A 23,742-nucleotide genomic window follows, 5' to 3' on the forward strand; every position below is an offset into this window, starting at 1 on the left:
TATTTTTTTATCAGTTGTGGTTGATAATGACAAGCAGATGATTATTCCTTAAAAGCTAAGTTGACAATAGCTTGTATGGGGAGACGTTCTATCTTCTTAGAGTCCCTTGCAAATGCAAAACTAGATGGGTGTTTTTTTAAAGGAATTGCATTTCATTATGCAGTCTTAGGTGAATTTTCATGTTTAAGAAGCCAGAATACAAGAGAGTGCTATATTAGTGTATTATTCTCACAACAAACAAGCCACTGTTCTGTTGCTACCTGCTTGGCCATTGTTCCCAATTGTGTATGCTTTGCAGTGGTATTTGGATGGTTTCCTGCTCTCTGCCAGCACAAAAAAGGCATTTCTGTTACAATGGCCCCTAACCACACAATGACGGCATTAAGGATTTATTTGGAGGTTTCATTATTTTCTCCTCTTTTGTTCCTTCCAGGATGTCTTCCAAGCGACCAGCCTCTCCGTATGGGGAAGCAGATGGAGAGGTAGCCATGGTGACAAGCAGACAGAAAGTGGGAGAAGAGGAGAGTGACGGGCTCCCAGCCTTTCACCTTCCCTTGCATGTGAGTTTTCCCAACAAGCCTCACTCTGAGGAATTTCAGCCAGTTTCTCTGCTGACGCAAGAGAACTGTGGCCATAGGACTCCCACTTCTCAGCACAACACAATGGTAGGTTTGCTTATGGTCTATTGTGCTTACATCCATTCTTTGAATTCTGCCTCTGCAGTAGTTTGGCATCCAGATTTGTACTTTATGGAGTGTACAATGCACAGCTACACGTACAGAACACGCCACAGTAATGTGTAAGCTCTGACCTAGCTGGGCTGACTCTACCCTCCACTACAAATGCTAAATCACTTGCAGTGCAGACTTTTCCTCACCTTTGCCTGATGGCATTTAGGGTGCTAAAATTTGTTAGCTGCAGTGATGTGAATTGGAAGTGTATGTGTTCAGCAAACAGCAAATGGATTTGGAACACTCTAAGTGAGAGTCACGTTTGGCATGGTGTCTGAAATATCACCCTAATGCCAAGTTTGTGCAACAGTAAAGCATGAAAGTCTGCATAAAGGGTAAAAAAGAAGAAACTTTAAATTTTGATGATTTAAAAACTTTTGTCTAAAGTGTAATTCACATCACAGATACCTACAATAAAGTTTACTGTGCTTATGAAATTAAATCAACGTACTACTTTTTCACTTGTTAATTTCCTCTCTACAAATGACACTGAGCACTTAATTCATTACATGTAGTAGTCCGGGGGAAGTCCAGAACTGGCTGTATCTAAAAGAAGACAAAACAATGCCATGTTCCTTGCTAGTATTGTAGTGTCCCTATTTTGTGTTTGGGCCCTTCACATAGAATACTGATACATTTTTAGAAAGGGTGACAGGTGCAAGGAAAGGTATTGGAACCCCAGGACTGAGGCACCTCGACAAAGCTCTGTAGTGAACACGCTTGCATGGCTCTTGCCTATTTACAAATTGGCTGTAACTTTTTTGTTAGTCCCCCACTTTGACGAGGGCACTAATAATTTCACTAGAAGTGAAGATAATAAACAGACCTGCATATTTGAAGGCTTTTAAAAAGGCATTGCAAAATAGGTGCTAGTGTATTCTCATAAAAGCCTTCAACAGCTCCACAGTGGTATTTAAGCCCTTACAGCTCATTATGCATATGTAACAAGCCCTAAGTAAAAAGCCTTAGGGATTATTATTTCTCATAGGACCAAGTCACTGGATATTCACTGAAGCTGCTCTCCTAGACAGAATAACTCATTGATCCTGATCAGTTTTCCTTCCTTTTTTGGGCTAGTGCTTAAGCTCAGACAGTGGTTTGGAATACATAATTTTAGTTTGTGTTATTGCAACTTTATATGAAGAAAGAACATCATTGGAGAAATTACTCATGGGCAGACAATATCATTATCTTTTCCGAGCTTGTTTATTTCTCATCCTTTATCTTACGTTTTATGGAGATGAAATTCATTAATATAACAGTTCCAGCCAGTGGAATATTAGGGTATGTAACTAATGTGTGGGCTTTGCTATACTTTGACCTATTTTAAGAGAGTGTTTTGAAGATAAGTTGTTTCTGACAACATTTAAGTCAATAGATAAATGTGTGATGGCACCAGTAGTGTAGAATCAGACGCTAATGAAATAAAATCTTACTGTTTTCTAAGGAGCCCAGCAGGAGTATTTCAGCTACACCTCACTGAAACACTTAACTGCTCTTCAACTAATTTTAACTAGCTTCTTTGTTCATTTATAGTTTCTAAGAACAAGAGGTTTAGCTGATCATCTAGTGTAACTTCCTGATATGAAGGCTGTATTTAATGGCAAAACAGTGTTCTGTCTTTTTGCAGTACAAGATACTGAATCGTGGGGTGTTGTAGATAGTCTCGCTGTAGCAGTGACGCACTGCAGGCTTACCCGAGACAGTGTTTGGGGGATTGTAAGGGACTAGTTTTGTCTTCATACATATTTAAGAATATTGCCAGTCTGTATGAATGTAACACTTTGGCAATATCTTTTAGTGAGGACTGTGTTGTAAAAATCATGACTCAGGTAGATCAGAAAGGATGTAGCATCTGTGTCTCCAGGAAGAAAGAAGGGATCAGTCTAAATGAGTAAAATGTACATAATCGCACCCTCTGCTGTTGTGGTATGTAGGTATCAGAAGGAAATCACTGGATAACATTTAGATGACTTCAATTCCTGTGCTTAGCAGTGACAAAAATCATTTCCAAAGGGCATTCACTTTTTAGCATTGCAGAGGACATTTTTATACTGTTTGAATTGACATTCTGTTGTTCTACAGTCAGGCCTGCACACAGCACCACAGAGTGTGGTCTGATACAGTTTTATTGATAAAGCTCCAGAAGCTTCACACTTCCTGACTTAACACTTTTGAAAATTTACCCTGTTGCACTTTACGAAGTTTTAACAACTACCAGCTTGAGACAGCTCAAAATTCTGGATAAATGTTTGTAAGAGGAGGGCAAAATTCCTATAAAGACATCTTCAAACATAATCAAAATTGGCAAAAATCTGCGAAGCCCATCTTCCCATCAAAGTGAACAGGGTGTTTCTGAGGATATTGGAAGTGCAGCCAGAGAAAAGATAGTGCAGTGGACACCAACTGAAATGCAGGAGGATCCCTGTGAACATCAGGAAATGCTTTTGTGTGAGGGTGACTGAGCATAGGAACAGGTTTCCCAGGGAGGCTGTGGAGTCTCCCTCCTTAGAGATACTCAAAAGTCATCTGGACATGGTCCTGGCTGACTCTCAGTGGCCTTGCTTGAACAGGGGGATTGGGCCAGGTCTCCTCTGGAGATCTCTACCAGCCTCAACCAAGGCAGGGGTAACTCTATCTCTGTCTTTCTCTTGATAGAAGAAACTAGATACTTATTGTAAGTAGGAAAACTCTTTTCCTGATAAGAAAAGAAACAATAATGTATCAGACTTAAAGCAACTGCTCAGTAGAAAATAAAAGACAAATGATTTAACCTAGAATATATCCGAGAGTCCCCTTAGGACATTCATAGCAAGCCATAAGCTTTGCAGGGAAACACTTGAGGATTACAGTATCAGTCAATAGCTCTTTTGAAGAAACCTATTAAGGCTACAGAATTTGGATAGCACAAATAGTTGTTAGCTCATCTAAGTTACAAAGGTTTATTTTATTTGTTTCTGTTTGCCTGCCTTTATGTTCTATTTGTCTGCTTTTGCAACTCTCAAGACCACTGATCTCACCAATGTTGTCTGTGTGCTAATTTCTGAAAATGAGAAATGTCAAGGCTAAAAGTACTGATGGAAGTATACCACAGGCATGGTGTGTTTAAATCAGACCATTCTTTTTAACTACAGAATATCAATGAAATGCTGGATGGGATTTAAAAAAAAAAAAGAAAAAAAAAAAAAAGTACTGAACAAAAGGTCAAACGGGTAAGCTATAATTTTGCCACTCTCTAGTTGTTCCACACTGATGACTGTGACTGTACTGGTAGCCCACATTTGTCCTTCCCTTTTAGTGGGATTTAGAATTCATTTTCAATAGTACTTTAAAATGATAGGAAATATTTTGGTGCACTGTTCAGTAGCTTTGTTGCTTCACAGTAAAAGAAGTTGTGTTTCTGTGGTGAATGAAGTTACTCCTGTGTAACTTGGGAATAATATTAAGAAAAGCAGTACTACAGGTCAAAGAGCTTTACCGACACATTGCTTTGTGCTTTTCCTCCCCTTGTCCGAAATAAAAGGTTGTTTAATGCTTCATTTGAATTCTCTTATCACATCCATCCTGGCCTGCGTTTCACCTGTTGGTCTGGAGTTGTCAGCATATGAATGGTAGTGGATCAGAACAACAAGCGGCTGGAGCACTTAGCTATTATTCAGAACTTCCGAGGAGAATGGAAATCTGAATGCATATAGCTTTTTAAAAAGTCAAATAGGACTCTAATTATACTGAGCTAAAGAATGCATATTAAAAAAAAAAAAAAAAAAAACACCAAACCCTCACAGTGGTTTTAGAGAAATTTTAATTTCCAGTGTACCTTTGAGCATCAAGCTTAGGATAAGTTATTGTGATGATACAATGCACAGTGTTGTGAACACCAGTGCCTTTACTGTGCCAGCTCTAATAATGAGAATTTCATTGTTTGGGGAGAGCAGTCTCCTACACTCTAGACAAAAGTGTAATTACTTTTGAACGATGTGGAATGTGCTCAGTTTAATAGCATGGAGAATAGATTCACAAAGATTCAGATAAAGCTAGCTTGGAAGCCATATGTGCAGTGTGGCAGTATGAAATTGTTAGCAGGCACCATAATTACAACACACACACGCGCGCACACAATTTCACAGTTTAAACTATAAACTGTAGTTTTTGTAAGAGATAGGCTTATCTGAACAAGACTAGTTCAATTAAAACAAAGGAGAAATGGTGGTAAGTTTGCATTTGTATGATGTTCTTTCCTTCCTCTCTTAATGCTAAATTGATATTTATAAGATGGTGAAATTACATTGTTGCAAACATTGCATTTATAAATGTCATCACGAAAGCACATGGAAGCAGTTTCCACAGATACAATTTCAGGCTCTTACCAGACTTTGATCTTTACACTTGCACCATTTCAGGGAATCACTATTATGGGCTGCTAGGAAAGGGAACAAATGAAAAATAATCAGTCAGGACCTATCAAAGAGCTGTAGAAGTTGCCTACTGCATTGTTTAGTCCAGACCCTGGAAAACTGTCTGCAGTCCTGGAGAATCAGCTGCAATGGAAACAGCTTTGATGATTCTCCTATCTGCCTGACAAGTACCTTGCGTTCAGGTTGGGCCAATCTGCTTGTCCTCCTTGTCATGATCTGTATTCTCCCAGATCTCCAATCCTGTCCTATCCATGTGAGTCATGTTTACATTATTTGCCAGCTACTTGATGTGGAGGTCCTGTCTTAGACACATAAAGAAACAAAAAACGTGTCTTCATTCTTCAGGTGAGTCAGGGATCAAAGCCATAGTGCAGCAGTGTGCTTTTATGGAAGTTCCCTCAGTTTACTCAACCACCTTCTCAACACAGTGACTTTTGCATACTTGTAGACATGGAAAACCAGAGTGGGTACATTATTCCCAGCAGAAGGCAATGGGCAGAAACACTGGCTGAAGTTTGAGATGACACTTTGGTGTTTTGATCAGACTTTGAAAGGTCCAAAGGTTGGTTAGGGGGCATTAAGTAAGTAATGAAGTAAGAAAACATTTTTTCATCCCCAAGCAGGAGGGTTAGAACTACATTTAAACCAACAACTTGACAAATCAAGGCCAGGCTTATAATATATAAATTGCCTGGAATACAGGATGCAGATGACTGTAGTTTCTAAAGGCCATGAAGAGAAGTGGAAACAGCAGTTGTTTGTTTTTGCTGAAGATCATCTTACTGTGAAGCAGTCACGTTTTTAATGGATTCATTTGAATGCAGTTAAGCAGAAAAAAATCAACAGAAAAGTAAACACCTTTGTTTTATGGAAGTGCTGGGAACTGTATGTGTCCATTGTTTGCAAGTGGTTATGTGCCTAGGCATCAATTCATTGACTTCATACTGAAAAATATCTTCATTTAAACTTACTGCATAAATACTAGTAAAATGTAACTCAAGTGAGTAGCTGAAAAATTGTACAGAAAAAAGACAGGTAGAACTGTGTAAAGCCCACATTTGGTATGAATATTCAAACCAGATGGTCTCTCTTATGAGGAAGAGAAAAGAGCTATTAAATGCCCCATCAGAAAACTATGTAAGCAAAAAACTTGGTCGTCTTTCTAAGCAAAGGAGATAGCGGAGATTTGAAACAAAATTTTGAAGTTATCAATTTGAGGAGCACTGGTGAGGACAAGGATATGGAGAAAGTCCCACTAGGACTGCAAGACCAGTTTATCGCAACAATCCAAAGAGACTACATTTAAATGTTCCTACTTCTTGATACATCTTTTGCTTCCAACTGTCACTCCCTAGGTGTGACATAATACAGGTAGGATCTATGGGATCTTCTCCATCCTCTCTGAAGTCAAACAATAGCTGTGGACTTCATGTAGTTTCGGCAGTCCAGGTCTGTTCCCTGTGGCACTCTACCAAAATTTATTCTGAAACTGTACCTTTTCTTTGGTGACAGTGAATCTTTCTGGTGTTGTAGTGAGACACAAACTCTGCTGCCAGTTAAACACCCAATTCTCCATGGTTCTGAAAAGAGAAGTTCATAGAAAGGTAGTTTTAAGTTTTTGTGCTTTTCCTTTCAAACAATGAGTGTATGTCCTTTGGCCGAGCTTCTGCACCATTGAGAAGCTTTTGGCCTTGGGCTGTCAGTGTAACTATTACCAGAATAGAGAGCAGCATACCAGACTTCCATACTTTTTATCTGACATATGCCTTAAGGCAAGGCATGTGGGAATCCCAACTTGTCAGTGTTTTACCCCCTACATAGCACAAACTCCTGCTTTTGCACACCACCTTGACTCATTTTTGCTTCAGTAGTTTTTAATTCATTTTAAAACTTCCAGAGCAGTTTCCCCATGTGCTTTCTGTTTGCTCCCCACGCTTCTCAAATTCACATTACTTACTCTGAGCAGCTGGTGTGGCTTTCTCCCTTTCTTTTCACTGCAGGTGCAAATTTCTGTCTATTTCCAGCCTTATAAGAGCCAACGTTACTCTATCAGTTTCTGTCTGTTTGCAGTTGTCCTCTGAAAACCTTTTTCTGCCTTGCCCATTTTCTTCCTCTGCTTGTAGTCATATTTACCTTAGTCATTTTTATTATTTAATCCATTCTAAAGTCTTTTAGTAAATAGCTCATATGAAGACGTTGCACAGTAAAAAATAAGTGTTGCGTTATTTGCTTGGACAGAATGTCAATAAACTAGAGGATAGTTGGTTTTTGATATGCAGATCTACTTTCAGTAGAGATATACCAAGCCTGAAAGGCATTGTGAAGTGTTGGTCATGGTTTCTTGAATTTCAGGGTTGCAAGGAATCCCTGTGGTTATAAACTCTGGCTCCTAGAAGTGCCAGAACCTTCTGCTACACTCAGTAGTCACAGTCATGTTTTACGGTCTCTTCTCTCACTGTCAGATGTTGGTGTCCATAGGAAGTTACCCACTGCAGTTAGGATTTGAAGCATTTCTTTATTATCTGTCCTTTCAATGGACGAGTGATGTGCTCATGGTTTTTGCATTGTCTCTTTAAGTATTATTTTTCAGGTCATACAAAATTCAGTTGGATTAGGCTGTGCCAAGGCCAGCTTGCTTTCTCTAATTTTTCTTGCCACTGCTAATGCTTTTTCAGATTCACCAAAGGTAATGATGGTTTTAGTGGGAATGAAAATGTGTCTCCAGGCAGTTGCTGGCATTTAAAGTGTCCTGTCATCCAGTCATCTTTTTTCCCTTTCTTGGAGCGAACTGCTTCTTCTTGTCTTAAGTACATCAGTGAAATACCACTGCCTTCTCTGCTGTAATAAAAGGGGTTATTAATTTTCTCTAGGAATTCATGGCTGAAGAAGGACCTTTGGCAAATCAGACTGCAGATTTCAAAATATGTTTGCTTAAGAATGGGCATCTACCCTTGGGTGGGTCAGCTCCTAAGATGTGTTCAGAGACCTCTCTTCAAGAGGAGATTGATGTGCTGCAATGTTTCTGAACCAACCAATGTTCCAAAGTGTTTAAAAGACAATGAAATGGAGGAAACAAACTTTCTTAAGTAAAAAGAGTCCTTTATGCCTGGGGTAGCAAGCTTGTCTGAATAGTTTGGCCGGCCTCATTTCCAGATTCTCTTTAACACCCTGAAGTTCTTTGTTTCTTTGTCCAGTTTAGCTGCAGTTGTGTGATCAGATAAGGCATTTTTGCTCTTTGCAAAGGAGAAGTAGAGTTGATGAATCCCATGAATTTAGCATCACTACATAAACCAACGAAAGTTACTGAGTGGAGTTGTGCCCAATTTAACTCAGGATAGCTTTTTCAAGAGCAATGTAAACAAGACCGTAATTATACATGAAAATAGTCTGCTCCGGCATCCTTTTTTATGCTTTTAAAACTGAATCCACCCCAAGGAAAAAAAGAGCTCTAAAGATTAACTTTTTGTAGTTTGTACAGGCAGCAAGCAAATTACATAGATTGTCTAAAACATAGACCAGTAAAATCTAATATCAGACTGTTATTATCTTTATTTATATTGTACCCATAGCATGATTTATTTTTATAGAGACAGAAAAAAGAAACATTCCTGCCCCAGAATGCTTAGCTTATGACCCTGTTCCTGCAAAATAATCTGGTTGATTGGAACCTAATGCTGATGGTAGCAAGAGGAAGGGAAGGAGAGGTCACTGGCTATAACTCCTTCTGCACATAGCTTTTTGTAGGATTGGAGTTTGATGACGGAAAATAAGAAATATTATAGCAAAAGGTAAAATCCTTCTGACGTCTCAAGTCTGAATTACTGAAGTAGATTGTATGTGTATCTCTATACTAAGTCATGTCAGAGGTGGAAGCTTGCATTGCTTATTAATATTGCTAGCCAGAAATAATGCAAAACATCCGTGCTTCAGACTCTCCTCTATGCTGATTTTCAGATTGAATTTAAAGTGTGTGTTTCATCTCTGTAACTCTTAAGTGAAACTTTCCTCTTCCCCGTTCTTTTCATTTTAAACTGCTGTAGTTGTAATCAGGAGATCTGCTCAGCTTTGGATCCATCTGTGTTCAAAGGCAGCAGTATTTGCTGAGGATGTGCAGGTTTCCAGAAAACAACCAGATACAAATGCAGAGCTTAGCATTTAGGATTTAGAGCTCTGTTAGGAGCGAGTTAGTTTCTTGTACAATTTTCAGTTAAATTTATGGAGTCTCAGTGATAAATTTCTGGTGATTATTAGTGTCTTGGTGCAGCATGAGGACATTTTGGCTTTTTCTCATAGAGGAAAGAAGTTATTTCTTCTCAGAGAATGGACTCAGCCACTAACACATCATACAATGCCATGTCAATCTTAATGTCTTTTTTGGGGCGAAGATTCAAGGGCAAAGTCTGCTCAGAGTATATGTTTAAAAAGTGTATGTTCAGAAGTGAGCTAGTAAATTTAGGTTTAACTTTATGGTTAATGGAAGGAAATAGGGAACAGTGGAGCATGATTCATTTTGTCCTAACATATCTTGTAAGTAGGTCAGGGAACTCACACCCTAGAAGTGCCTATTTTTCTTCATAGGTTACAGCTGGAGCTTAAGGTGTTAAGCTCAGCTCTTGATCCCTGTAGTTTATAAATCTGTGGTTAGATAACTTCAACCAAAAAAGCCTTGACTGAGAGGTAGTTACCTGGCCAGAGCATTTCATAATTCATTGTTCATAAGTACAAGTTTGCTATATAGTGCTTAGCGCTGTTGGGAATAGAAAATATTCTGCATCTCAGAGCTCAAACCACTCAACTTGAGTTTGTGGCCTGCATCTGACTAATGATAGAGTGTGAATCCGTGGTATATTCTTTACTTTTATAAATATAAAATCTGCAAATACCTCCCTTTTTTTTTTTTTCCAAATTTTTAGATTCATATTGTCTTGACATGGACAATAGCAGAGTGTGGGGGAGAGCAGATGGATCATTCACAATAGTTACATGTATAACACTTGGTTAAATTGTCTTTAAACCAATTTGATAAACTCCACTGGAAAACAGTTTTTGGAATTTCATATATCTACAAGCAGAGTTTCAAATAGTGTGATTCAGTCCTGCAAAGAATACATCTGTGGCGGATGATGTACTTTTCCTGTTTGCTTGTGGCCAGTGTAAACTTAGCTTTTGGGCAGTGACCATAGCTTCAGTTTTGAAGCTGTCAACATGAGTATTGGGTAATATATTGACACAGGGCCACAGTGAATTCCCGAGCTTTCCTTGTGAATAAAGTAATTTGACTGAAATACTTGCTTTTATATTTAGGACCTGTATCTTTTTATTGCTCTGTAAAATATCACAAAGAGTTGTTGGACTTGTAGTTTGATAAATATTAACAGAGATGGCAAGTTTTCGGTTTACTGGGTGAAATAAGACGTTATTTCCAGATTCCAGGTTGTTGATTTATCATGGGCAGTAACCCTTCTGTTGCCTATGGCTGTGCTAGTACAGTAGAAATTATGCTTGTCCTTCATCCGTGATAGTCTATGCTCTATCAGAGTTTCCACACTCACGGAGATTATCGAATGCCATACAGTGAGATTGGGGTTCAGTTCACCAAAGTTTAGGCACATAAAATTTAGGCGTTTGGGCTGTCTTCAAAGTTTGTGGAAAAAGATAACCACCCTTCTAGAACAACATTTCCAATCTTAAAATAAGCAATCAGGACAAGAAAGATGAATTACCCTCTGAAAGTGCTTGTCTGTTGACTATAGAGGGAGCCTTGATGACTAGTTTAGACTAGGTGTCTAATTTGGGGCTAAAATTAGGTGAGAGTAATCCCATTCACAGTACATAGTGTTAAAGAAATAATGCATGTTACTGTGCAAATATTCTCTCATATTTCTGTAGAAGTAACCATGTTCAAGTTCATCCTTTTTGGGGGAGGGGTTGGGGGGTGTTGTGTGTGAATATTCTATCAGAATTCTTTTGTAACCAGTACTGATGGTGTTTAGTGGGGTTCTAAGAATTGGATGTTCCCTGAAAGCAAACCTTTTGTTTTATATCTATTTAGTAGTGTTAAGTTCAAATAATAAATGCGTTGGTTGGCAGCATGTATTAGAGAATAAAGTAATATGGAACACCTTAAAAGGGCAATTTTGGGAGGATTCTCTAAGTGTTGAATAGTGGCATTAATTCTAGTGGGTTTTCCCTTTAAAATTTAGGGAATTATAAAATGTTGTTAGAAGTTCAAATGCTTAATGAAGCATTTGTCGGTCTTAGTATCAGCTGCAATGAACATCAAATTTTATTATTCAATTTAATTGATTACAGAGAATGTATGTAACCTGTTAAAGATTTGATTTAGCCTTGCTTGGTCATTTTTGCAAGTCCAAATGCCATGCATAGGCATAGTCAATAGACCTAGCAATGTATTAGTTCAGAAACTGTAGTTAAATTCCAGCCTTACTCTGTAGAAACCTGTCTGCTATGTGTGTTTTTATTCTACTTATGTCCTCCTCTGTGTTTAATCCAGAAAGTGGGTATATGTACATGTGCACAGCTTCACATTTTGGCACCACGTTTGGTATATTGTGTGCTGTGACTTGTATCGTGCCTGCAGGCCATAGGAAAATGACACAAATTAAATGTGAAATAGAAGGAGACATAATTTAAAACTTCTATGTTCTAGAGATGCAGTATGGCATCTGAGAGTTGCAACATATTGCAAAAAATTCTCCCTATTTCCCCAACAAGAAGCCCATGTTTTCAGCTGTGTAGGCTGCTGGAGACACAGGCAGCTTCCTTGGCTGTTTGCTGGGAATAGCTGTCACTGTGTTTTATTTGAGGCACTATCATGACCACTGCTACACATGCTCTGTCTCCTCGTTCCTGTCTAACTGCACAGGTCAGTGTTCTGCTCTGCCCTCTTCTGTGGTTCTGTAATTATATTTACTTTACATAGGCATGCGAGTTCCCTTTTTCCTTTTACATATGTTGTTTTGCTTCATGCTGAGAAAACTCCACAGCCTGACAGGGCGCTTTTTTTCTTTCCTTTTTTTTGAGCACTCCAAATTCTATCCAGCTTTAAACTCTTATGTTTATAACCCTGAATATCTCTAAAATGTCTTTACCTAAAACACTTTATGGTTTTATTACCAGGTTTATGCCAGTAATAATATTCACATCAGCTTTCTTAGGGATAATCTTTAAGCAGAACCTAGCAAGAAAGGCTTTGAAAACTATCATTCCCAGGAACGCAAATCTCGGAACATGAAACATCGGTTTAATCGCCCTCTCTGACAACTTAACACGACAGATTGAAAAATACAAGCCGATATGGAAGTGGGATCAATGGATTATCAAAGTCCTAAACATCTTTTCTTGGGGGGGGGGAGGCGGGAAGCTTTGGGGTCCATTGGCATGCGTAAAACATGAAGTTTGCATAGCTTACCACGGATCCACGGCTGTCTGACTGGCAGGGAAGTTGAGAGGGAGAGAGAGAGATTTACATGAGGGAACTCAGGGGGCTTTGTCACGGCAATTGTATAAAGTGATATACAGTGCAAATCGACTCGAGCATGTCCCTGGATAGCAGGCGGTTTACAGCCTCTTCAAGCAGAGATTACTGCTTTATCTTGTCATACTAAATTAACGTGGCAGCACACTGTTAAACAGTGGTGACCTCTTCATCTGTGGAAATTGCTGCCTAGAGGAGAGATGGTATTTAAGACTCTCTCTCTCTCTCTCTCTCTCTCTCTCTCTCTCTTTTTCTCCCCTCCCCACCCCACTTTTTCTCCCTATCCTCTTCCCTTCCTCCCTGTCTCCCTCTCTCTATCTTGGGTTTTTGGTTTTTGGTTTTTTTTTTTTTTTGCTGTAGGGCCCTGAGGCATTTTTGGGTTAGGTTGTAACATTAAAGACAAAAAGAAAGAAAGAAAGAAGGGGGAAGGGAGAGGCTTTTAACATCAAGGTGACAACAGCTATGTGTTAATTGGGCCTTTGTTGTTTGATTAATAGCCACTTTGGTGTAGAATATTAAGACAGTTGTTTGGACAACTTTCTAAAAATGACATGTCCTTTCAGTAAACTGGGATTAAGCGATGTTCTCTGGTCTGCACATTTTAACTCCTTATTGTTATTGTATTTAGTCCTAAGATTGCTGCTCTTTCGGAGTGAGCATTCCATCCAACACTCCTGGCACCATCCTCGGCTGGCATGGAATGCCACAGCTCTCTCCAGGGGCACTCCAGGGAGCTGCTCTGGGACTGGTGTTATTGAGGGTCAAGGTGATGAAGATATCTCTACGGCGTGGTTGAGCTCTTGTGTTGGGCTGTATTTTAGAACTGAATAATGCTCTGAGAAATGCAGTTGAGTGGGAAAAGGGAAACAACCATTTCATTGGGCTGGCAGTGTGATACAGAAGAACAGGAAAATTAAATCTCATGTTCCCATCTTTTTCAGTAAACTGAGTCAGTGAAGGAGAGGATGACATTTCTTCCTTAGACCAGGTTTTCTCTTCTTGATTTTTCTATTTACTGTGCAGTGCTTCACTGTGGGTCCAATCCAAAGCTCTTTGAAGTCACTATAAAGACTGCTTTGTCTTTAATAGGCTTTGGATCAAGGCCCACATGACCTTAGGCAAATTATTGCAAATCAGTGTTATGAAGTGCTTGGAAATTTGCAAGCATACATGTCCAAAGTATTAATTTTTGATATACTTTTAAAAAACAGTTGGGAGGCCAGGTGAAGTCAGCTTGGCCAGCTTGGCCAAGCTTGACCTGTATGTGCTGAAAATGGAAATGTTATGGGTGCATGTTTGGGTTAAGGAGGCTTTCCCTACCTCTTCCCATGCTCTGACTAATGAGTGTTTAACAGGTTCTCTTCCTATGCTGTTGGGAATGCCAGTTGACAAGAGAAAATGCTTTCACTTCAGAAACTCAGCACTGACTCTGGGATGCCATAGGACTTTGACTACTTCAGTCATATGAAGATGGCTGTAGAAATTTAATGATATGAGATGGAAAAGGACTTGAAGATGATCTATCATGGATTTTTCCCTGCTGGAAACAATTGTTCCTTACTGTGAATTTTTGAGCTGCCACCTACACAAAGATTCATGCAAAATTCTGTGCGTTTTGTATGTAACATTTTCAGATGCAAGCTTTTTTTCACTTCCCTGGGATGCCAGCACAGCTTATTTTTGCAGCAGAATATTTACCATTTCAGATGCAATGTATCTGTGAACACTGATGTTATCATTGTTTTCTTTGGTTGAATTTTGAAGGCCATTGAGCTAAGCATTTATACTAGAGATATGGAAAGGACTGACTTTCTGATTTATTATTTGTAGAAATCAATGTGTTTGATAATTTATGTACAGCTTACAGAGGCCACGTAAGTGGCTCATGAATCGATCAGCAGCCAGCAAGAATGAAAGCTAACGAGCTCGTTTCAATAGCAAGTTGCTCATTAGCAGGTAGGCTCACTGATCTTTCAGGTTTTCCAGTTCAAAGTCACATGCTTTTTCCACGTTCTCGGAAGAAGTAGTTTCCTTGCAAAGAACAGAAACAGAAAAAGAAAATGCTGCAAGGGTTTGAACATTTTCTCATCACTTTGACATAAATGTTTACAGTAAATGCTTGATACTGGGCTAGAGGGGCAGCCTTCTAATGGTCTCAGCCTGTGCCCGTCACTGTAGTGACATCAACTTCCAGCCTCTGAAATTGAGTTTACTAAGAAATTAACAGTATATATGGGAAGAAGAGGATAGAACCCTCTTCTGTGTTTCTGCATAGAAATCTCTACATTCCCAGCACAGCCTTTTCAGTCCAGATTTTCTCCATCTCAGAAGCCATGTGTGGGATGCTAGACGGTAAGCAGGATGTCCTTTCCTCCATTCCCAGTCAACACTGTGACCCATCCTGGTTAGATAACACCAGGCGTATGTCTTCCCCTCTCCTGGTAGTATTTGATTTGAAACACTTCTTTGAAACACTTTGGTGCTTCCAGGAGGATTTTTGTGGGGTGTATACAAAAATGAGCTAGTTTAGCTCAGTTGTTATCCTTCTTGGTAGAGATACCAAGCACTGTAAGAACATGGGAATCAACCTCCCCCTAGGAAGTACTCTAAGGGTCAGTACTGAGAAGTACTGTAGATTTTATGTACTAAGGCTCATAAACATGCCTGAGAGCAGGAAACAGGTTTAGCTTTGTGCATTAGCAGAGTACATTGGTGTCCAGCACTACAATTTTTTTTTTCTTGTAGTAAAGAAGCAAATTCATTTTTAGTCTTTTTGAAAAGTAAACTCACTGCTTTAATTACCAAACTTCTGATAGAATATTCTTGAATCCTTATGTTGCTTGTATATATAAGTATATATGTAAAAATATTTAGGTGTATATATACAAACACATGTATTTCAGCTATCTCCTTTAGACATGAGGAATACACCACTCCTGATCAGACTGAAAAAAACCCAAAAAAACAGTTTCTTGACAGAGTTGCCTGAGGCTCCTGCAAAAGAGGGACTCTCGAAACATATTTTTAAAATATTTTTAAAATAGACAGATTTTCCAAATCTCAGGAATAGATTTTCAACTGCCTGATTTGGCTTGAAATGAGTTGGCTGAATCAGTTTCTTTTTCTTTTAAGTAAGTCTATAAAGCTTTGATGAATCTGGATCATTGTTTAGCACTTATCTCATGAGTAAAGCTTGAGAGGTTTGGCTTGAAACTTACCAAATCACATCTTTGGAAAATGGCCCAAGCCTATTGATTTATCTTAAAAAAAAAAAATCCAAAGCAAAACACAACTAAAAACCCCTGATCCAGCTTAGTGAGTAAGTCCCTTACAGATCTGTAGAGCCCCTACTGAATGAGCACATCTATTTCTCACCATTTGTCAGCCTTGCACTTCATGGAACTGTAGGGCTGAGAGGGATTGGGAGAGGTCATCCAGTCCCAGCTTCAATCCAGGGATCAGCTGTACCAATGTAATATCTTTCAGGTAATAGTCTGACTTCTTGAAGTTACTCAAGACAGGAGACTTAGAACCTCCTGGTCTGTCTGGCCCAAGGTATTGCTGTCTCTGCCTTTAGAAAGTAACTCCTGTGTAATCTTTCCTGCATCAGTTTTCTCTCATTAATTCTTGTCCTAGCCACTGCAAGCATAAGGAAATATGCTCTTTTCTACCATAAATGTTTTTGTATTTGAAGAGTGATACCACATTCCCTTGTCTCAAACTTTTCTTTCAGTATATGGAGCTCTTGTCTCCACCATTTTTTTCTAAAAATATTTTACTTTTTTGCTGCTTCTCTGGAACTACTTACAGTAGAATCTTTCACATTTTAACAACTGTGTCTCCTGCTTAAAAACAGATGCTTTTCCATTAATGACAGTGATGTCTGCAGCAGTTGCATCTGAGATGCTACTGAAAATCTCTAATCCCAAGTGAAAACAGACTCTGGGTGGCTCAGACACCATTTTAGAACTGGTGCTGTGTAGATTTGTTCAATTAACTTGCAGTTAAATCCTCTCTCATGCATCTTCTGATGGAAGGAAGGCTTTGTGTGCTGCTCTCCTTTGCATAGATACCTGGCAGAGGACAAGTTTTGGGGCTGCTTAGCTTTGCTGAGCTCTGAGTGCAGAGCTGTCGAATAACGAAATGGATTCTAGTGTCTCCTGCATATCTAAACAATTGCCAGTAAAGTGTGACTACAGAATATTTTCTTAGCGGATGGAGGAAAAAGAAATGTTGAGTTTCAAAGACTAGGAGTTTCCAGGGAGGAAGTCTTCGAAATTTAAGGCATTTGATTGGGAAATCAGTGGGAGAAAATAAACATTAGACCTCATGGTATCAATTTTATGAGTCATATTTAAAAAGTATTCAGTCCCCTAAACATGATTATTTTAATATGCATAAGGTAAAGTGTGCAAAAGATTTAAGATCATAATGCATTTCCTTTTATTATCTTTAAGGAATAAATTGTTTGTACAAGCTTAAATAAGGTAACTAATATAATGAGGATTATGCTTTTCTGTATGTTATGAATGTAATAAATCCTCTGTTAAAAAGGAGTTATCAAGTCAATCTTTCACTTTATTAGATGACATTTAGTAGAAATTGACCTTGATGTCAGTCAACACTTCCGTTACTTTTACTGTGTCTTGGGCTACTTGATAAGAGAAAAGCCTCTTCTCCTTAAAATGATTTTTTTCCTCCCTTGTCTCTTGATTTTTACATTTTGGGGCTCTTGCCTAGTGACCACCAGAAAGAAGGTATGAGCCAGCTGGGTGAGCTCTTTGTGTTCGTGAACTTGATGCATTTTTACAAAGTAGTGAAGTAATCTGAAAGGGAGAGCAAAGACATGGAAGGTGGTTCATTTGCTGCACGCCACTGCTTTTTTTGGAGCTCTGCTGTAATAACTGCAACTTCAGTGGTAAATACCTGGTGATTCTTCCCACCTGTGCATCTGAGAGAGGCTGGAGATCAGTCTGGGGTACAGTGCAATAGAGGGGTGTGCTATACTGCCAAAGGAAAACCAGTATGCAAGACAAAAGGGCAGTGATGGACAAAATTACGAGTTGATCATAAGAGAATCTTCATATAGTGAAGCTGTTTTCTTTTCACTCTCCTCCTGACCATTTCCAGCATAGGATTTTGAACAAACTTTCCTATCTTTGGAAGTGCAAAGTGCTTCTGCAGTCAAAAAGTCAAAGTAGTTGATGGCAGATGACAGCTGCTGATGAGCAGCTTCAGTGTGGAATTTGGGTAGAATGTAACAACATAAAGATATAGAAATTTTACAGAATTAACAAACACCACATGTCCTGCAGTAAAAGAAATAAAGTTCACATGGTGGTACGAAAATGATGGTCACCTCACCAGACAGGAATATTGGGAACAGGCATCATCCTTGGCCTGTAACTAAAAGTGCAAAAGAGTAGATAGGGCCAAACATCTCAGAACTCTTCTGGATTTTCTGCATGCATTTCTAAGGGAAGTCTTTGAAGATTCCTGTAAATACAGGATATTAGCATGTATTATTTCTGAGCAAGAAGATGGAAATTAAAAAAAGAACAAAAAAAATAAAAAAGGAAAGCTCTGAGATTTTGTCAAAGCTGATGTGAATTAAGGGGCAGTCCTTTAAAATGGATGGCTCTGTTAAAACTGACTGGAGGACTTGTCCCAGGAACTGTGGTAGGAAATAGCTCTTCATCACTGGCAAAAGATCAGTTTGTACTGTTACAGTTTCCTTTTTTTTGCTTCCAGATTTATCAGTTCTCTGTCGGATAGTCTTTTGAAGTGTTTTGATAAATAATTGTACTTGTGAAGGTTAATGGAGTGTCAGTCCCTTATTTACTCTCAAGTCAAATGTAGTGCACGCTAGTCAGAAGTGTAGCTCATGCTTCATGACCAGCTGACCTTAATGCTTTAAAGTGTGGTTATAGTCAGATAAATGACTGTAAAAATGACATTAAAGGATCCTATGTTTTCTGTCTTGCTGTGGCTTTCAAAGTCAAATGTAGTTGCATGAAAATATGATATTTCTATTAATTGCCTATAATGCTATAACTTCACCCAGAGTTTGAAAATATGCTTTTTTTTGCTTCACATCATCCCTAGTAATAAACACTTTGCAAATGGTACTTAACTATTTTGTTGGTAATATGTCTGCAAAGCAGAGTCCAGTTCCTTCTTCTGTAGCTATATTGAATCTTCAGTGCTGAGGGTAGTTAAAAAAAAACAGTCAATAAAGCAAGCAGATAGACATGACTCAGAAAATACATGGGGAACAAATATGTTGAATATAGGTGACATTTTAAAGTCCAACTGTTCTGTTTATCCCCATACACAGTTGGACATTCTCCTGTTACAGAAGCAGAACACAGATACTTTCATCTGAACTTCTAGTAATCTGTGTCAATCTCAAATTAATTCATCCTTGCAGTCAGAAGAACAATCAACAATTTCCAAAGCTGTTTTTTACTGTCTGTTTTCCAGTTTATTTTCATTAGTGTCTTCACTGTATATTGGAAGTGTTTCTTTTCAGTAGTGCTTAAGCCCTAAAGTAAAATTTAAGATGAACGACTAAAATTTGAGGGATTTTAGCAGCTAATTCTGGCCGTGTTTTATTTATCACTGTGCATAATCTGAGCTCTTAACTTACTCTGTTACTTCCAAGGAAGAAAGTTTTACTTCGTATTGAATAATAGCTGACATGAAAATTAATAAACACAAGGGCTTGAAGTCAAATGTGTTCAGGAAGTGCGATTTCTAGAACAGTTTAGTCTTCTGAAAATGTGATCCCATTGTTCATTGAAAATAAGTTGTGGAGTTAAATGCAGTTTGCTCATGGCGATCTTCTGAAACTCTTGCTGAGTTGTTCAGTGTTCTGGCCAGCTCCTGTAGAAAACAAATGTGCTGAAATCTGGAGAAGCATGTTGATAATCAATATCATAATGGAAAAAAAATTTACAAAAAGATTGGGTATTTTAAGCAATCCTCAGAAGTTCTCCATTCAGTCACTGGTAATGTAACTTAGGTATTGCTGTTGGACTCCATGGGCCTTCCTAATCCCAGATTTTCTCCTTTGAAGGGGATGTTTTGGCTATTTTGGGTAACTGATTTATGTACCAGCAGTCCAGATGAGCGTGGGGCCAGGTTCAGACCGGTTCTGAACCTTTCAAATCAGATCCAGCTGCGTCAGACTGGTTCTAACTAGTTCAAACAAGATCCAGCCAGTTCAAACCAGTTCTGACTGGTTCAAACACGTTTGGACCAGTTTGAACTGGTTGGATCCAGTTTAGATCAGAAGTTGCGGCGTCATGTCATAACATCTTTTGACCTCTAGTTTTGAAAGTTTCTCTGAACCTGAAGTTACAAGGCACTCTGTAATGTTTGAATAACAAATCAAATAAATCAAAGTATATTGAGAAGAGCATTATATAAATGTGTGAATGCAGCCTCCAGTACTGTCAGAGGTGCTGTAAGGAGGATTGGGTGCCTTTCAGAGGGACCATTCTTAATGTGTCTTACTTTTGCCTCCTCATAGCATACAAACAAGCTTCTTGCATAGTTCCCCTGTATAATGTCATGTGCATGTGATTTTCACTCTTACTTCACAGGCAATTTATTTTTCAAATAAGTCATCCCCACATACTTGTACATCTAAAGATTAAAAAAACTGAAATAAAGAAATGTTGTGTAACTCTTTTGAATGTGCTTAAATATGTATACTGTAAGTGTAGACACTCGTAGACCAGAATAGAGGGGAAGAGGAAAATAAGAAAACCTTTCAAAATTTACTGTAATTTCTTTTAATGTGTATGAATACATATATATATTTGTGTATATATGTGTGTGTGTGTGTTTATAGATAGATAAATGGATAAAAACTGTGTCTCACACAACCAAATACCCTGTCTTTGTGTTCACCCCCTGTCTGTGCTCAAGGTCTCTATGTGCTCAATAGGAGCTTTTTAATTATTTTTCCCTGTTTGATGTTGCTGAGTATAATGAATGCATTGCAGAGAACTTTTTGCTAGAAACCTTCAGTACATCAGCTTAGTTCTGGTAGGCACAGTGATACCTGGTTGGATCACATTGTGAGACCCAATTTTAGTAAATTTAAGAGAAAAAAGAGAGAGATTTTGTAAAACCATGCTCTGTTAGTCAAGCAGTGCTTCCTCACCATAAAGCAGCCTTACATTCTTTCCAGTCAAAGTGGAGAAAATTGTGCCTTTCTTATTTGGGTTGGGCAATTCTGTGGGTTTTTCAGCATCACTTCATGATGACTGAAAACTACAGGGAATACTCAGAAATCAGTGATTCAAAGAGGACCTTGGAGAAGAAAGGCTATTTCCAGCAAAAGTTATTCATTCTCTGCTGATGGTGGATAGTTGGCTGTGACTGTAGAATAATTGATGTTCCTTGGGGTTTTTTTGGTTTGTTTGTGAACATGACATACAACAATGCACAAAACTAATTGTTAAGGAGAATACATTGTGCATTTAGTCATCTACAGGAATCTGATTTCTTTAATGAAATGGTATAAGAGAATGAGAATGAACTGCTTTAAAGCTAATAAAGATCATTTGTATTACTCAGAATAATTTAGGTAAGTGATGAGAAAGGAGAGGGAAATTAGCATTTCTGTACAGTTTGCTTACTGTGTAATTCTTAATCAGGAATGTCACAACATCCCTTGATATCATCTTATCACAAAGGTCTCTTCATAGTAGGCAATGTGTGCTGCTGACTGCAATTTACAGAAACAGAAGAAAGAATAACTCATCTGCAGAGCTAGAACAACTGTGAATTTGTCATAAATTAGAATTTATTAGGGTTTTTTTGCATCACTCAACCACAGTCTAAATGGTGAGGTCTGTGTACATTTTAAATCTTGTTTAAGCTCTGCTTGGGTGAGCTTTAGAATGGGACTTAAATGATAAAATGACATCATGCTGCTCTCTGGAGTAGAACATAATGTTACCATTTGAGGTATAGTAAGACCCAGAAGAGTGAACAGGGAATTGGTTCTTGTTAACCCTTGGATGCTGAATGTGCTCTGCCATTCCTGTGCTTTGGAACCTGGCAAGTCAGCTCATGCCATTTCCTGACTTGCTCTATGTACAATACCACAAAGGTATTTTGTGGGGATTAACTAAACAAATTCTGAGTATCTCTAACCCATATTATGTTTATATATCAATGTTATATTGATTGACTTTCATCATATTAATTTTTATTAATTATCTTGATATATTTGGCATTCTCTGATCAAATACCATCCTTTGAAGTGCACAAGATCCAAATAAGTTCGATTCCTACTCTGTAAACGTGTTCTATGGAACTGTCTTTCTGTGAAAGGATTTATTCTCTGTTTATAAGCACAGAATATATATATTCCTTTTCTTCTTATATCCTGTGGAATCTTTCCTCCAAAGGTGAGGAAACTACTTTGGTTTACACCAGAATTCCAAATTCCCTATCACTAAAATTGTGTAACAGTTGTAGATAGGAAGAAAATCAAGTTATAAAAGAGCAGAACAGGTTTGAATTTGGGAGGGAAAACAAGTCTGTTAATAACTGTTAAATAAGATTAAACCAGTTACTGCTTGGAAAAATCCTGTGAATTACTGTTCATGTAGTCATTACTTAAGAAGTGTAAGAGAGTTAGTAGTAGACAAAGCAATTGAAGTCTGTGAAAAGCAGGTAGAATAGAGAATTTAGATAAAAGCATTAAATTCCTATTCTTATGCCATCTTAAACTCCAGTGGAGACAGTGAAGCTATTTCTTAAGTAGCATTCCGTTTTAATAAAGTTATGTTTTCTGGCCATTCTTGAAAGTGAAAACTTCCAGAAGATTGCTTTCAGAAGAAAGAAATAGTGTGATGCTAATCTCTATGGAGGCAAAGACTATTTTGATGGTTATCATCCTGTAAGTCTAGTTGTAGTCTTTTGAAAAGGAAGAGAACAAATACAAGGTAAAAGTAGATAAATAGATGTGAATTGAGAAGGCTCATGAAAAATACACAATGTGTATCAAGCAGAACACAATTATTTAAAAAGTGTAGTGGATTTAGCCACATACCTACCCTTCACAGAATCACAGAATGTCTTGGTTTGGAAGGGACTTTAAAGACCATTGTGTCCCAAGCTGCTGCCATGGGTAGGGACGGGACTGCTTCCACTAGACCAGGTTGCTCCAAGCCCATGCATCCTGGCTGTGAACACTTCCACAACCTATCCTGGGTAACCTGTGCCAGTGCCTCGCTACCATCACAGTAAAGAATTTCTTCTGTGTATCTAAGCTAAATTTCCCCTCTGGCAGTTTGAAGCCATTAGTCCTTCTCCTGTCACTACAGTTCCTGATGAAGAGCCCCTTCAGATACTGAAGGTGCTTTTGAAGTCTCCACAAAACCTTCTCTCTCTGGCCGAAATACCCCCAACTCTCTCAGCCTGTCTCCATAGGGGATGTGTTCTAGTGCCCTTACCTACTTCATTACCTTCCTTTATGTAGGGTGTGTGTAAGATTCCTTCTAATGCATGAGTGGACTAAGGTCTTCAAAAGTATAAAGAGCAAATGATTCTCAAGAAATTGATTATTGCAAGTTGCGTGGATTTCAGTCCAGAAGTTTGCATGCATTGAGCTGTGCTTCCTTCATACAGTCTTTCATGCATCTCATGCGAATGTTCCAGGTAAAGTAGCTATCAAAAAGGAAAACAAGTAATGCATTAAGGTTCCAAATTGATACAGCTGGAGCAAGTAATCCAAAATACAGCAAAAACCTAGATCATGAATGAGAGAAAGGCACTTGGAAAACAGTAATGCTGAAAAATGCTTGGGTGTGTTCAAACAAATTAGATATGATCTTGTAGCAAGGCAACAAAAAAGGCAGTAACAAGGTAATTATGATTTTCATAACTCTCTGTTAAGATTGTATGGGAAATAATGTGTTCAGTTCTGGCCATGTTAGAAAAAGAAGCAAACTGGAGGGATTTCAGGTGCAAGCAACAAATTACTAAAGAGCTGTAGGAGCTAACTTGTGAGGGAAGACTGAGAGAGTAAAGCCTAAATATGGTCAGTAATAACAAAGTAAATATATGCTAACTG

General features: G+C 38.4%; 1 protein-coding gene across 19 annotated transcripts in view; it reads left to right on the plus strand.

Annotated features, from left to right (window-relative positions):
- SOX5 (SRY-box transcription factor 5) overlaps window positions 1–23,742 on the plus strand; it is a 609,605-nt gene that overhangs the window by 363,432 nt on the left and 222,431 nt on the right. For 17 of the 19 annotated variants that reach the window (XM_048300783.1, XM_048300780.1, XM_048300784.1 and 14 more), the window contains one exon: window positions 434–665. In XM_048300783.1, the coding sequence (XP_048156740.1) occupies window positions 435–665 (231 nt within the window). In that variant the 5' untranslated portion in view covers window position 434. The remainder of the gene's footprint in view (window positions 1–433; window positions 666–23,742) is intronic. The other 2 variants (XM_048300789.1, XM_048300793.1) reach the window with 1 other exon arrangement.

The sequence above is a fragment of the Corvus hawaiiensis genome, chromosome 4, assembly GCF_020740725.1.
Source record: "Corvus hawaiiensis isolate bCorHaw1 chromosome 4, bCorHaw1.pri.cur, whole genome shotgun sequence".
Classification (NCBI taxonomy): Eukaryota; Metazoa; Chordata; class Aves; order Passeriformes; family Corvidae; genus Corvus; species Corvus hawaiiensis.